We start from the raw sequence: 13,756 nt of genomic DNA, 5'->3' as shown, positions 1-13,756 counted from the left end.
AAATTTTGTCAAAATCTTATTTCTATAGAAAATTTTGTCAAAAATTGATTTCTATAGAACATTTTGTCAAAACTTTATTTAAATAGAGAAATTTGTCAAAATTTTATAGAACATTTTGCCAAAATTTTATTTCTATAGAATTTTGTCAAAAATTTTATTTCTATAGAAAATTTTGTCAAAATTTTATTCCTATAGAAAATATTGTCAAAATTTTATTTCTATAGATAATTTTGTCAAAATTTTATTTCTATAGCAAATTTTGTCAAAATTTTATTTCTATAGAAAATTTTGTCCAAATTTTATTGCTATAGAAAATTTTGTCAAAATTTTATTTCTATAGAAAATTTTTTCAAAATTTTATTTCTATAGGAAATTTTGTCAAACATTTTATTTCTATAGAAAATTTTGTCAAAACTTTATTTCTATAGAAAATTTTGTCAAAACTTTATTTCTATAGAAAATTTTGTCAAAATTTTATTTTTATGGAAAATTTTGTCAAAATTTTATTTCTCTAGAAAATGTCAAAAAATTTTATTTCTATAGAAAATTTTGTAAAAATTTTATTTCTATCGAAAATTTTGTCAAAAATGTTATTTCTATAGAACATTTTGTCAAAATTTTATTTCTATAGAAAATTTTATTTCTATAGAAGATTTTGCCAAAATTTTATTTCTATAGAAAATTTTGTCAAAATTTTATTTCTATGGAAAATTTTGTCAAAATTTTATTTCTATAGAAAAATTAGTCAAAATTTTATTTCTCTAGAAAATTTTGTCAAAAATTTATTTCTCTAGAAAATTTGTCAAAAACTTTATCTCTATAGAAAATTTTGTTGAGGAAATTTCCATTGATTGTTACACTACTTTTTCCCTCATTGCATTTTCGCAATGTTTTCAAAATTTTATTTTGTTAAAATTCTATTTCTATAGAAAATTTTGTCAAAATTTTATTTCTATAGAAAAGTTTGTCAAAATTTTATTTCTATAGAAAATGTTGTCAAAATTTTATTTCTATAGACAATGTTGTCAAAATTTTATTTCTATAGAAAATTTTGTCCAAAATGTCTTCTGGATAATAGAAATGTTGTTTTCTATTATCCAATAGCAGTAAAATGTATACACGAGTCTTTTGAAGATTAGAGCTAAATAAAATTAAATGAATTTATTTCTAATAGTTATTTACCATATGTGTCTGACGGGGAACTTTGAAATTGACCTGTTAAAATTAATTGATGGTAATTATGGACTATAACTGAGTAGGTTACAAATCCAAATGTTTAATGATTAATTTATGAAGCCGAAAATTCCAATATTTACTCTGCAAACAAAATTCAATCTAAACAAATAACAAAACACAATGATTTATGATTTTATAGTTTGAGGCGATCTTCAATATTTGCTCAAAAAATTCACTAGTTGATAAATGCCGAATTAAAAAGAAGATGAGAATAGTTTGTTACTTCAGGACCCCACCACCACCTTTTGAAATATGTTTGTTTTCTTTTTTTATTCGACATTTTTTAGTGAACCTCCTCAACAAAATACTCTTATCATTCTTTGAATTTTCCTTTATATAGTCACTGGCAATTCATATCGTGTATTATTGAGTTCTACTCAATCATTTTGAAAGATATTGATTTCTTAGTTTTTTTTTTTTTTACATACCACAACACATTTTTATTGCTTTTTGATAATGGTTTCCCCCTATCACAGCCATAGATTAGGATATTTGATTTATGTTTTAATTTAAAACATTTATAGTCAATATAGCCAAGATTAAAGCAAGCAAAACCTATAGAAGTAGAATGAGAAATACCATAATTGCCTCCGAATTTCGAATTCTTTTTTGTCATTTAATGAAAATAAACTATAAACTATATATACATATACCTAATTATTTATATTGTTAATAAATTACCCAGAACTATTGAATGAACAAATTCACTTTCAATGTATGATCTATTGCCCTTCTATGATGTATACAACACCCCACAACTTTTGTTTTGATAAGAAAAACAATGAAATGTGACACAAAAAATCAAAGCAGAGCCTTTTTGAACTGTGTTATCAGCAATATATATTTTTTTACATATGTGTATTTGCTATTTTTCTACTGCATTTGATTGTTTTGTTTAAAACAGTGCAATTCATATTTCTTTAAGAAAAACGAAACGACAACCAATTGCAAATGTTGTTAATTCGTTTGTTTGTTGGTCAGGAGAAGAGGCACAATGAAGAAAAAATAAAATGTTAACTAATTTTTTGTCCAGACTATTTTAAACAAAAGATAAAAAAATAAAAAAAAATAAATTAACAAAAAAACACATTTAATTAATAACATTTTCCCAACATTTTTATTTCTATGGAAAATTTTGTCAAAATTCTATTTCTATAGAAATTTTTGTCAAAATTCTATTTCTACAGAAAATATTATCAAAATTTTATTTCTATAGAAAATTTTGTCAAAATTTTATTTATTTTATTCCTACATACAATTTTGTCAAAATGTTATTCCTACAAAAAAATGTGTAATTTTTTTTTCCTACATACAATTTTGTCAAAATTTTATTCCTACATACAAATTTGTCAAAATTTTATTCCTACATACAATTTTGTCAAAATGTTATTCCTACATACAATTTTACCAAAATTTTATTCCTAGAGAAAATTTTGTCAAAATTTTATTTCTATAGAAAATTTTGTCAAATTTTATTTCTAGAGAAAATTTTGTCAAAATTTTATTTCTAGAGAAAATTTTGCCAAAAATTTTATTTCCATAGAAAAATTTGTCAACATTTTACTTCTATAGAAAAGTTTGTCAACTTCTTATTTCTATAGACAATTTTGTCAAAATTTTACTTCTACAGAAAATTTTGTCAAAATTAGATTTCTATAGAAAATTTTGTCAAAATTATATTTCTATAGAAAATGTTTTCAAAATTTTATTTCTATAGAAAATTTTTTCAAAATTTTATTTCTGAAGAAAATTTTGTCAAAATTTTATTACTATAGTAAATTTTGTCAAAATTGTATTTCTATAGAAAATTTTGTCAAAATTTTATTTCTATAGAAAATTTTGTCAAAATTTTATTACCCATTTGTTTTGTTTTGTTATTGTTGGTTTTGTTCTTTAAGCATTGTTGTTGTTTTTTATTTCCGCTTAAAAGCTTCAGGTTTTAAGCTGAAATAAAAAACAACAAAATTTTATTACTATAAAAAATTTTGTCAAAATTTTATTTCTATGGAAAATTTTACAAATTTTTTTGGTTTGCCAAAATTTATTCCTACATACCATTTTGTCAAAATTTTATTTCTATAGAAAATTTTGTCAAAATTTTTTTTCTATAGAAAATTTTGTATAAATTTTATTTCTATAGAAAATTTTGTCTAAATTTTATATCTATAGAAAATTTTGTCAAAATTTTATTTTTTTTTGGGAAATTTTGTCAAAATTCATTTCTATAAAAAACTTTATTTCTATTGAAAATTTTGTCAAAATTTGATTACTATAGACAATTTTGTCAAAAATTTTATTACTATAGAAAATTTTGTGAAAATTTTATTTCTATAGAAAATTTTGTCAAAATTTTATTTCTAAAGAAAATTTTGTCAAAATTTTATTTCTAAAGAAAATTGTTTCAAAATTTTATTTCTATAGAAAATTTTGTAACATTTTATTTATATAGAAAATTTTGTCAAAATTTTATTTTTATGGGAAATTTCATCAAAATTTATTTCTATAAAAAATTTTGTTAAAATTTTATTTCATCCGTTTTGTTTTGTTATTGTTGGTTATGTTCTTTAAGCATTGTTGTTGTTAGAGGATGCTGATGAGGAGTGTGGTAATTCCGAAACGTGCGTCCATCCAACCATCTTTCAGTCTATAGGGCTTTGCCCAAATAAATTTGACAAACATTCTTTTCCTCTGTTGGTTAAGCTACAATTATAGTTTAGTCAATGCATGGTTTTAAACTGAAATAAAAAACAACAACAATGCTTAAAGAACAAAACCAACAATAACAAAACAAAACGGATGAAAAAAAGAGGAAGCACGCTCAAAATAAACCCAGCCAACTGCACTCAAATCGATGATTTGACAGTGGCATAGGAAACGAGATATGTTTGTACGAATTTATTTCGGCATAAGCCGGCTATCATGCGAAACCTTTTTCGGAAGGTTCAAGTGTGGTTCATTGTTGGGTTTAATGAACTGCCTGAATTTATTCTGATAATTGACTGATAGTTTTGCTGCAAGCAGAGGATGCTGATGAGGAATGTGGTAATTCCGAAACGTGCGTCCATCAAACCATCTTGCAGTCTATAGGGCTTTGCCCAAATAAATTTGACAAAAATTTTTTTTCCTCTGTTGGTTAAGCTACACTTGAAGTTTAGTTAATTCATGCTTTTAAGCTGAACTCAAAAAACAACAAAAATTTTATTTCTATAGAAAATTTTTTCAAAATTTTATATCTATAGAAAATTTTGTCAAAATTTTATTCCTAGAAAAAATTTTGTCAACATTTTTAGAAAATTTTGTCGACATTTTTAGAAAATTTTATTTCTATAGAAAATTTTGTCAAAATTTTATTTCTATATAAAATTTTGTCAAAATATTATTTCTATATAAAATTTTGTCAAAATTTTATTACTATAGAAAATTGTGTCAAAATTGTATTTCTATAGAAAATTTTGTCAAAATTTTATTTCTATAGACAATTTTGTCAAAATTTTATTACTATAGAAAATTTTGTCAAAATTGTATTTCTATAGAAAATTTTGTCAAAATTGTATTTCTATAGAAAATTTTGTCAAAATTTTATTACTATAAAAAATTTTGTCAAAATTTTATTTCTATGGAAAATTTTACCAATTTTTTTTTTTGTTTGTCAAAATTTTATTCCTACATACCATTTTGTCAAAATTTAATTTCTATAGAAAATTTTCTCAAAATTTTAATTCTATAGAAAATTTTCTCAAAATTTTAATTCTATAGAAAATGTTCTCAAAATTTTAATTCTATAGGAAATTTTCTCAACATTTAATTTCTATAGAAAGTTTTTCTAAAAATTTTATTTCTATAGAAAATTTTTTAAAAAATTTTATTTCTATAGAAAAATTTTTAAACATTTTATTTCTATAGAAAATTTTCTCAACATTTTATTTCTATAGAAAATTTTATTTCTATAGAAAATTTTATTTTCATAGAAAATTTGTGGAGTACCTCTTAGGCGGAGAGGAATATTTTGCATAATATATCAAAACATCAGTAAAAAACCTTCCCTTTTTTGGAAAAATTCACCATATATGGCAACCGCGATTGTAAGTCTACCAATATATAAAATATGTCGCCGGGAACCGGTTCGGGTATCTTCATCATGCTAGACTATCGTATTTTCACTGTGTATGGTATTGAAGGCAACATTAAAAAAAGATTTTCATATCGATATTTAATGCCTTTTAGCATTTGAGTGATATTGCGAATTATATAGTAGTAAATTATTAAATAAAAAACAAATATTTTGATTGGTCGAAAATTAAATGAATTGTGTGTATTTTTTTACTTTTAGCTGGAACATCGTAAAATGTATGGCAGTGATACCGAAGAACGTTTCCGTTTGAAAATCTTTGGAGAGAATCGTCACAAAATCGCCAAACATAATCAACTATATGCTGCTGGTAAAAAATCATTTAAGCTGGGCTTGAATAAATATGCCGATATGCTGCCACATGAATTCAGAGAGACAATGAACGGTTATAATAATACATTGCGTAAGGCTTTACGGTAAGTTTTTTGAGAAAAAGCAGGAAAAAAATGCAAGGCAATTATGTAATTACTATAAACATTTCCCCAGATTCTCTATGACGAATAGAATAATGAAAATCGGTGGGATAAAACCGGCGAACCGGCTTATCTTTACCTACATCGCTTGTCGGTTTTCATGAAAATACCATTTTCGGTGGACCGGTAGAACCTGTGTTTTCAAGGCCTCAACAACCGGATTTCGGTTTTTATATTTTCATTGTAAATTTGTAGATTTAATGCCAAATTTATGCGAATACATCTGGTTATTTTCAAAAACTGCAATGAAAACATTTCCAAATAGGTGCAATATACATTGAAATAAAAAAAGTCCAACTTTTTATAAAAGAACGATTTAGTTTTTTTCGTTGCTTTTTTGTGGCAATAAAACCATATTCTCCTTTCAAACTTCAAAAGTGTTTTTATGGAAACTGTTTGAACCGGTTACGCCGGTTATTTGTTTCAAACAAACACCGTCCACCGGTTTTGGAAAAAAGTTCGATATTTTAAACACGAAAAACCCGACATTCAAATAATCCGGTTTTTTTACCACTAATGACGAATCAAAACGGTTCGTTCGATACAAATGCACTGATTATAAATTGAGATGTTTTTAGCATTTCAGTTGAAAGGTTTGTGCGACTTTGTAAAACATGACAACTGCCATAGAAAGATTTCGAAAAATCCTCATAAAAAGAACGAACATTTCTGCAAATTTCTCATGAAATCTCACAAAAAACATCGCCAATTGGTGAAAAATACCCAATGCTGCCAACACTGGCTTGATCAAGAATTACAAATATATAACAGCGACAGCAATTTTTTTTTTTTGGTTTTGCGTAATTTTTTCTATGAGTGTAGTACGTATTTTATAAGACATTAAAAGAAAAAAAACTTATTTCATTCCTGAAATTAGAAATAATTGTTTGGTTGATGCAGCAGGAACAAGATTGAAATTTTAACAATCGCGTATGTTTTCCCCTTTCAACAGACAAAATTGATGAAATAAATACTATTTTTGCTTTTGTTTTGATTGTAGAATTGCTAATGGAAAATTTTAGATTTAAAACTTTTTTTAATTATCTACAAATTTAATTTTAATAATTTCCCCTAATTTTCTATATTTTTCACAGGCAACAAGGTTTAGTCGGCATGACCTATATACCGCCAGCCCATGTTACTGTACCCAAAACTGTTGACTGGCGCGAAAAGGGTGCTGTCACACCAGTAAAAGATCAAGGACATTGTGGTTCCTGTTGGTCATTCTCCAGCACTGGTGCTTTAGAAGGACAACATTTCCGTAAAACTGGTGTTCTTGTGTCATTGAGTGAGCAAAACTTGGTCGATTGTTCTACTAAATATGGTAACAATGGTTGCAATGGAGGTTTAATGGACAATGCTTTCCGTTATATTAAAGATAATGGTGGTATTGATACCGAAAAGTCTTATCCTTATGAGGGTATTGACGATTCATGCCACTTTGATAAGCTTTCCGTTGGTGCAACCGATACTGGTTTTATGGATATTCCAGAAGGTGATGAAGAGAAAATGATGAAGGCTGTGGCTACTATCGGACCCATTTCAGTAGCTATTGATGCTTCACATGAATCCTTCCAATTCTACAGTGAAGGTGTTTATGATGAACCAGAGTGTGACTCACAAAATTTGGATCATGGTGTTTTGGTTGTTGGTTATGGCACCGATGAAAATGGTCAAGACTATTGGCTGGTGAAGAATTCTTGGGGCACAACATGGGGTGATAAGGGTTTCATTAAGATGGCAAGAAATAAGGAAAATCAATGCGGCATTGCCTCCGCCTCCAGTTATCCCACAGTTTAAACCAACTTCATTGCGCATTCTATGCCTTATTCATTTATGTTTTCCTATTAATTATTTCATTTTGAGTTTCTTAGTCTATGTTTATTATTTTTTCAATATTCAGCTTTTTTATTTCTTTCTTTCGTTTGTCATGAAAACTATAGGGACCTACTATTTTATCTCATTTATGTGAAGAACAAAAAATGTAGGAAAGCTTTAAATTTCTTTAAACAAAATTTGATTACCTCGAAAAAATCACTCTTATTTCAATATCATACAGAGAGTGATTTTTGATTATATGTAGTATGAAATTTCAGTTAAATGTCACATATGTATGCCATGTCATCTATATATATAATTTAAAATAAAGTAAATATATATGTATATGTATTTAAACAAATGTATCGAGTTTTGCATTTTTATTGTTGTTATCAGGTTATATAGGTTATATATTGGATGCAAATGTTCAGTGGAACCATATCGTACATAAGTATTTTCAACTGACCTCGAGGCGATATTCGATAATGCTTGGAGAGAGTCATGTGTGTGAAGATAAATTCGTATTTAAGCTACTGGTTCGTGTCTTGTCTCGGGGAATTTGACAAACAAATTTTCTTTAAGAATATAATTTTGACAAGATTTTCTATAGAAAAAATATTTTTACAATTTTCTATATAAATAAAATTTTGACAAAATTTTCTATATAAATAAAATTTTGACAAAATTTTCTATATAAATAAAACTTTGACAAAATTTTCTATATAAATAAAAATTTTGACAAAATTTTCTATATAAATAAAATTTTGACAAAATTTTCTATATAAATAAAATTTTGACAAAATTTTCTATATAAATAAAATTTTGACAAAATTTTCTATATAAATAAAATTTTGACAAAATTTTCTATATAAATAAAATTTTGACAAAATGTTCTATATAAATAAAATTTTGACAAAATTTTCTATATAAATAAAATTTTGACAAAATTTTCTATATAAATAAAATGTTGACAAATTTTCTATATAAATAAAATTTTGACAAAATTTTCTATATAAATAAAATTTTGACAAAATTTTCTATATAAATAAAATTTTGACAAAATTTTCTATATAAATAAATTTTTGACAAAATTTTCTATATAAATAAAATTTTGACAAAATTCTCTATAGAAATAAAAGTTTGACAAAAGTTCCTAAAGAAATAAAATTTTGACAAAATTTCCTATGGAAACGAAATTTTGACACAATTTTCTAAAGAAATAAAATTTTGACAAAATTTTCTACAGGAATAAAGTTTTGACAAAATTTTCTATAGAAATAAAATTTTGATAAAATTTCCTATAGAAATGAAATTTTGAAACAAAAAAATAAATAAAATTACTAAAAAAATTGCATTTTGAGAAAATTTGCTGTAGAAATAAAATTTTGAGAAAATTTTCTATAGAAATAAAATTTTGACAAAATTTTCGGTAGGAATCAAATTTTGACAAAATTTTCTATAGAAATAAAATTTGACAAAATTTTCTATAGGAATAAAATTTTTACAAAATTTTCTATTAGAAATTTTGATTTTATTCGATCTTTTTTCCAATAGAAAATAATAATCTCAAGCTTGATTAATTATTTTCTATTTGAAAATTTTCTATAGGAATAAAATTTGACAAAATTTTCTATAGAAATAAAATTTTGACAAAATTTCCTATAGAAATGAAATTTTTAAACAAAAAAATAAATAAAATTACTAAAGAAATTGAATTTTGAGAACATTTGCTGTAGAAATAAAATTTTGAGAAAATTTTCTATAGAGATAAAAATTTGACAATATATTTTATAGGAATAAAATTTTGAGAAAATTTTCTATAGAAATAAAATTTTGATAAAATTCCTATGGAAACGAAATATAGAAATTAAATTTTGACAAAATTTACTATTGAAATTAAATTTTGACAAAATTTGCTACTGAAATAAAATTTTGACAAAATTTTCTATAGAAATAAAATTTTGACAAAATTTTCTATAGAAATAAAATTTTGACAAAATTTACTATTGAAATTAAATTTTGACAAAATTTACTATTGAAATTAAATTTTGACAAAATTTACTATTGAAATAAAATTTTGACAACATTTTCTATAGAAATAAAATTTTGACAAAATTTTCTATAGAAATAAAGTTTTGACAAAATTTTCTATACAAATAATTTTGCCGAAAGTTCCTATAGAAATTAAGTTTGCCAAAATTTCCTATAGAAATGAAATTCTGACAACATTTCCTATATAAATATTTTCTATAGAAATATAATTTTGATAAAATTTTCTATAGAAATAAAATTTTTTGGAATACTGAAAAAATATCTAAAATAAAATATATCTTTCGAAGGTATCATACTAACCGCAAAAATTTAATCAATATGTTCAAAATAAGAATTGTTAAAATTTTGTAGATTTTTAGTAAAATTTTATTCATGTAACCTTAGCATAGATTGCGTATTGACTTCTATATTGTATGTTAGGTTAGGTTAGGTGGCAGCCCGATGTATCTGGCTCACTTAGAATTTTCAATCCATTGTGATACCACAGTGGTGGACTTCTCTCTATATTATATAAAAAAGCAAAATAAATAGCTATATAAGACTCTTTAGTTCTTGCTCGGTTCATCGTTAATTAAAGGGCAATATTTCAACCGGAAGGGATGAAATTTTACTCTGGGGATCGGTTTATATGAGGGCAATATATAATTATGGACCCATAGTGATAAATTTTTGCATGGTTGTTAGATGGCATATACTAAAATCGCGTACCAAATTTCAACCGAATCAAATTAAGTTTGCACCTCCATCAGGCTTTTAAAAGTGATCCGAACTGGCTCATTTACAATATCATCTGACCTACATCAATAGCAACTACTTGTATAAAGTTTCAACTCGATCGGAAGTGAGCGTGATTTCTACAGACGGACGGACGGACATCGCTAGATAGACTCAGAATTTCACCACGACCCAGAATATATACATATACTTTATGGGATCTGAGACCAAGCATGTCTGTTCAGGATCTTACCGCAGACATTCTTCACATCTCTCAGAATGTTAGTTACTCTACTCACTCTTTTTTTCAGACTTCTGATCGAAAAAATTTAAAAATCAGTTTTTTTCTGCAATGCATTTTATTTGCTGACAGAAACTATAATCTAACCCTATTTTGCCGGTAAGATTAAATTACATAAAAGATAAAAATAATTTTCCAGAAGACATTTTTGTTCAAATTTTAGATGTTTTTCTAAAAACGTATTTCGTGAAAAATGCTAGTGATTTTGTTCAATAAAATGTTCAAAATATATAGGAAAATCATTCAAGTTTTCTTTTTTATTTGTGCTAGAAGTTTTAAAACAAAATGGAGGCCTTGGAAACATACAAAAAAGTATTATTTGTTCTTGAAAATTTTTCGGTTAACATTTCAACGAGTTCGAAGTAGCCCGTCTAAAAATGTTGAGTCCTATGCCATATGTGCATCATTTCATTCACAAATATGAGTTGCTAAAGCTCTGTGAAAACGATAACAAACAAGTCAATGAATTGGGCATCGAATTGCTACATTTTCCAAAGGACTCTCGAATTCGGGCCCCTAAAGTTAATATTCAACTTTTCTCTGATCTCAAAAGAATACTCACTGGGAAAAACTTTTTGTCGAAATAAGAGTCGAAACTGAAGTTGTTGAATCAAAAAAAAAAAAAACAATTCAAATTTTTATACTCGTCTTTTGATGATTAGATCTCACTAGAAATCATATGGATTTAATTTTAGTAGAGCTATATATCAGGTCTTCAACAAATCCCTTCAGTTATTTACAAAAGCAAAACCACCATTTTCAGTTTGTCCTTCTATGGAAATTTATTTACATACATTGGCAATTTTGTACAAGCATATGAATAATGTTCTCATTTACATTAAAAGTAAATGCTAATAAAAAAAATTATTGTAAAAATAAAGAATATTATATCTAGTTAAATTTTAACTAAAGCTAAAAACATAGCACTTCAAATGATAAGAATGGATGAGAGATTTCTGATTAAGAAACATAAAAGAATACAATTAACAGTCTTTTTTTCTTCTTCAATGTATAAAAAACCCAATCAATCAACAATATTTTGTTTAATGAATATAATTTGGTAGTAGGAATAAAGACTTATCTTTGCTTTGGCTGGCTTTCATAAAACCTAATTAACGTATGAATACCCGTTTCCCATTTTCAGTTTACGTCCAAGGAAAATTATTGCTGAACATTGTTGTTCCCAACAGCGTGTAGGATGCAAACCAAAGAAATATTAAACCCGCCTTTGAACGAAACTGAAATTTGTCCAATGACTTTGGCATATGGTCCGATGCAAACCAGTATACCACTGGTGTTGCGGAACATAGTAATCTGGTAGATATCTGTATGTGAACAAAAAATATACAGAAGAGTGTCAACGCCAATGCATGCAATATAAAGGGTAAAGATTTGTATTCCTTTATCAATTGCATCAATGGGTAATTGGGTAATAAATTCTTATGGAAATTATATAGGTATTTCACACAATGCCAAAAGACAAATATGAGTATAGGTAAGGCGAGTATGAAATTTGGTATTTGTTTAAATTCATAATACTTGAGGAAACCCACTTTCCAATAGTGTGATTGTATATACGAATAGGGAAATGGAAAACGTTCATCGCACCAAGGCGATTGTTCAGCATAGCGGTAACCAGAGAGTACAAATTTCTTTTGTCTTCCGTAATCTATAATAGCTTCTGTGTGATTCGTGGCTTTATCGGGCACACAAAATAATTGAAAAGCATAGAAATTGAAAAATGTCAATGGTATCAATGAAAGGACTAGGCATAGAACCATTTTCAACAATGATGACAACAAGGAAGATCGTTTCAAAACGAATTTGCGTACTATGAAGTATAAGGGAAATCCCATGTTAACCAAACCATTTGAACGGGCAGCAATATTTAAGGCCAAAGCAAAGGTTGAACGAACCGCCCGAATCTGAGTCGAACATTCCAGCATAACATACAGGGATAACAAACAAAACAACGTCTCAGAATAGGCAGCCGTAAAGAATATAGAGGCGGGGTTGAAGCAAAAGAGCAAAGCAACATTCCAACTTTTGTTTAAATCGTTAAAAATACGTTGAGTCAGCGAATATAAAATGTTAGCAGCTTTGCAAAATAACGCAACATTTAATACCACACCCACCAAAAGGCAACATGATCGCATGTTCATGAAGTCACTCATCAAGGTGTGTAATACAACGGCTCCAGATTTTACCACCATGGGATATAGGGGATAGAACGCCAACGTATTCTCATAGGTATAGCCATGCTCTGCAATGTGCAGAAAATATTCTGCATCCCAATGACGGAATCCATTCAAACAAAAACTAATCGCCTTGTCCAACCATGTGACTTTGTTGGCTGGATTAAATGGTGCCCGAAAAACATCTGTCTGGTGATCGGGAAGTAATTTATTAGCGAGCAGTTGAAGTACCAGCACAATGATTCGGCTAGCGAAAGCCAATTTTGTCACTTTACCGGCCATGCCAACGCACACTTTTGTAAATTTAGCCTCTAAAATTACAATGGTTACAATCAGCTGATGGCAAAATTACATCATTGAAATGCACTGCTTACCTTTGTGTGCTTAATTTGAACTATTTCCTCGTACTGCAAAGATACGTAAAACCTAGAACTTATTCGTGTTGTCAGAAGCAAACAAATTGTTACCGGTATGTCAAGGGGCTCAGGGGCAATCGGGCAATAATTCATAACAAGAAAACAAAAGTGTTGCCATATCAATTCGCATGTTAATAGTAACAGGTATTGTTCTGAAAACATCTGATTGCATTGTTTTTCGAAAGGCCAGTACTCTGTTCGGTTTTCGTGTTGAAACTCCATTCATAACCAAAAAATGCGAAAAACTAGCGAATTTTTTTCCATTTGTGATACTTTGTTTTTTTCGTGTTGAAAAACTGTCGTATATCGATCAATCGGCATTTTCATAACATGACGCCATGTGCATTGTGAATTAAGAAATAACAGCCTATTTCTGCTATCCGAATTCTAGTCTTCGTTCGCATACAAAACGAAAAACAGCT

General features: G+C 26.9%; 2 protein-coding genes across 2 annotated transcripts in view; one reads left to right on the top strand and one right to left on the bottom strand.

The window, feature by feature from the left end:
- Positions 1-8,017, top strand: part of CtsL1 (cathepsin L) — a 42,468-nt gene extending 34,451 nt beyond the window's left edge. The window contains exons 3-4 of the mRNA XM_075312832.1: positions 5,567-5,781; positions 6,933-8,017. Of these exons, the coding sequence (XP_075168947.1) occupies positions 5,567-5,781; positions 6,933-7,638 (921 nt within the window). The 3' untranslated portion in view covers positions 7,639-8,017. The remainder of the gene's footprint in view (positions 1-5,566; positions 5,782-6,932) is intronic.
- A 3,462-nt stretch (positions 8,018-11,479) lies between these two features.
- On the bottom strand, positions 11,480-13,426 carry PIG-V (phosphatidylinositol glycan anchor biosynthesis class V). Its single transcript, XM_075310758.1, has 2 exons — positions 13,293-13,426; positions 11,480-13,229 (listed from the first exon to the last, which is right to left on the bottom strand). Exon 2 carries the CDS (start codon positions 13,198-13,200, stop codon positions 11,869-11,871), a length of 1,332 nt encoding a protein of 443 aa, XP_075166873.1. The 5' UTR covers positions 13,201-13,229; positions 13,293-13,426; the 3' UTR covers positions 11,480-11,868.
- Between the last annotated feature and the right edge of the window lie 330 nt (positions 13,427-13,756).

Source organism: Haematobia irritans, chromosome 5 (genome assembly GCF_050003625.1).
Source record: "Haematobia irritans isolate KBUSLIRL chromosome 5, ASM5000362v1, whole genome shotgun sequence".
Taxonomy (NCBI): Eukaryota; Metazoa; Arthropoda; class Insecta; order Diptera; family Muscidae; genus Haematobia; species Haematobia irritans.
The sequence above is the reverse complement of the archived record's forward strand: the minus strand, read 5'-3'. Positions and strand labels throughout refer to the sequence as shown.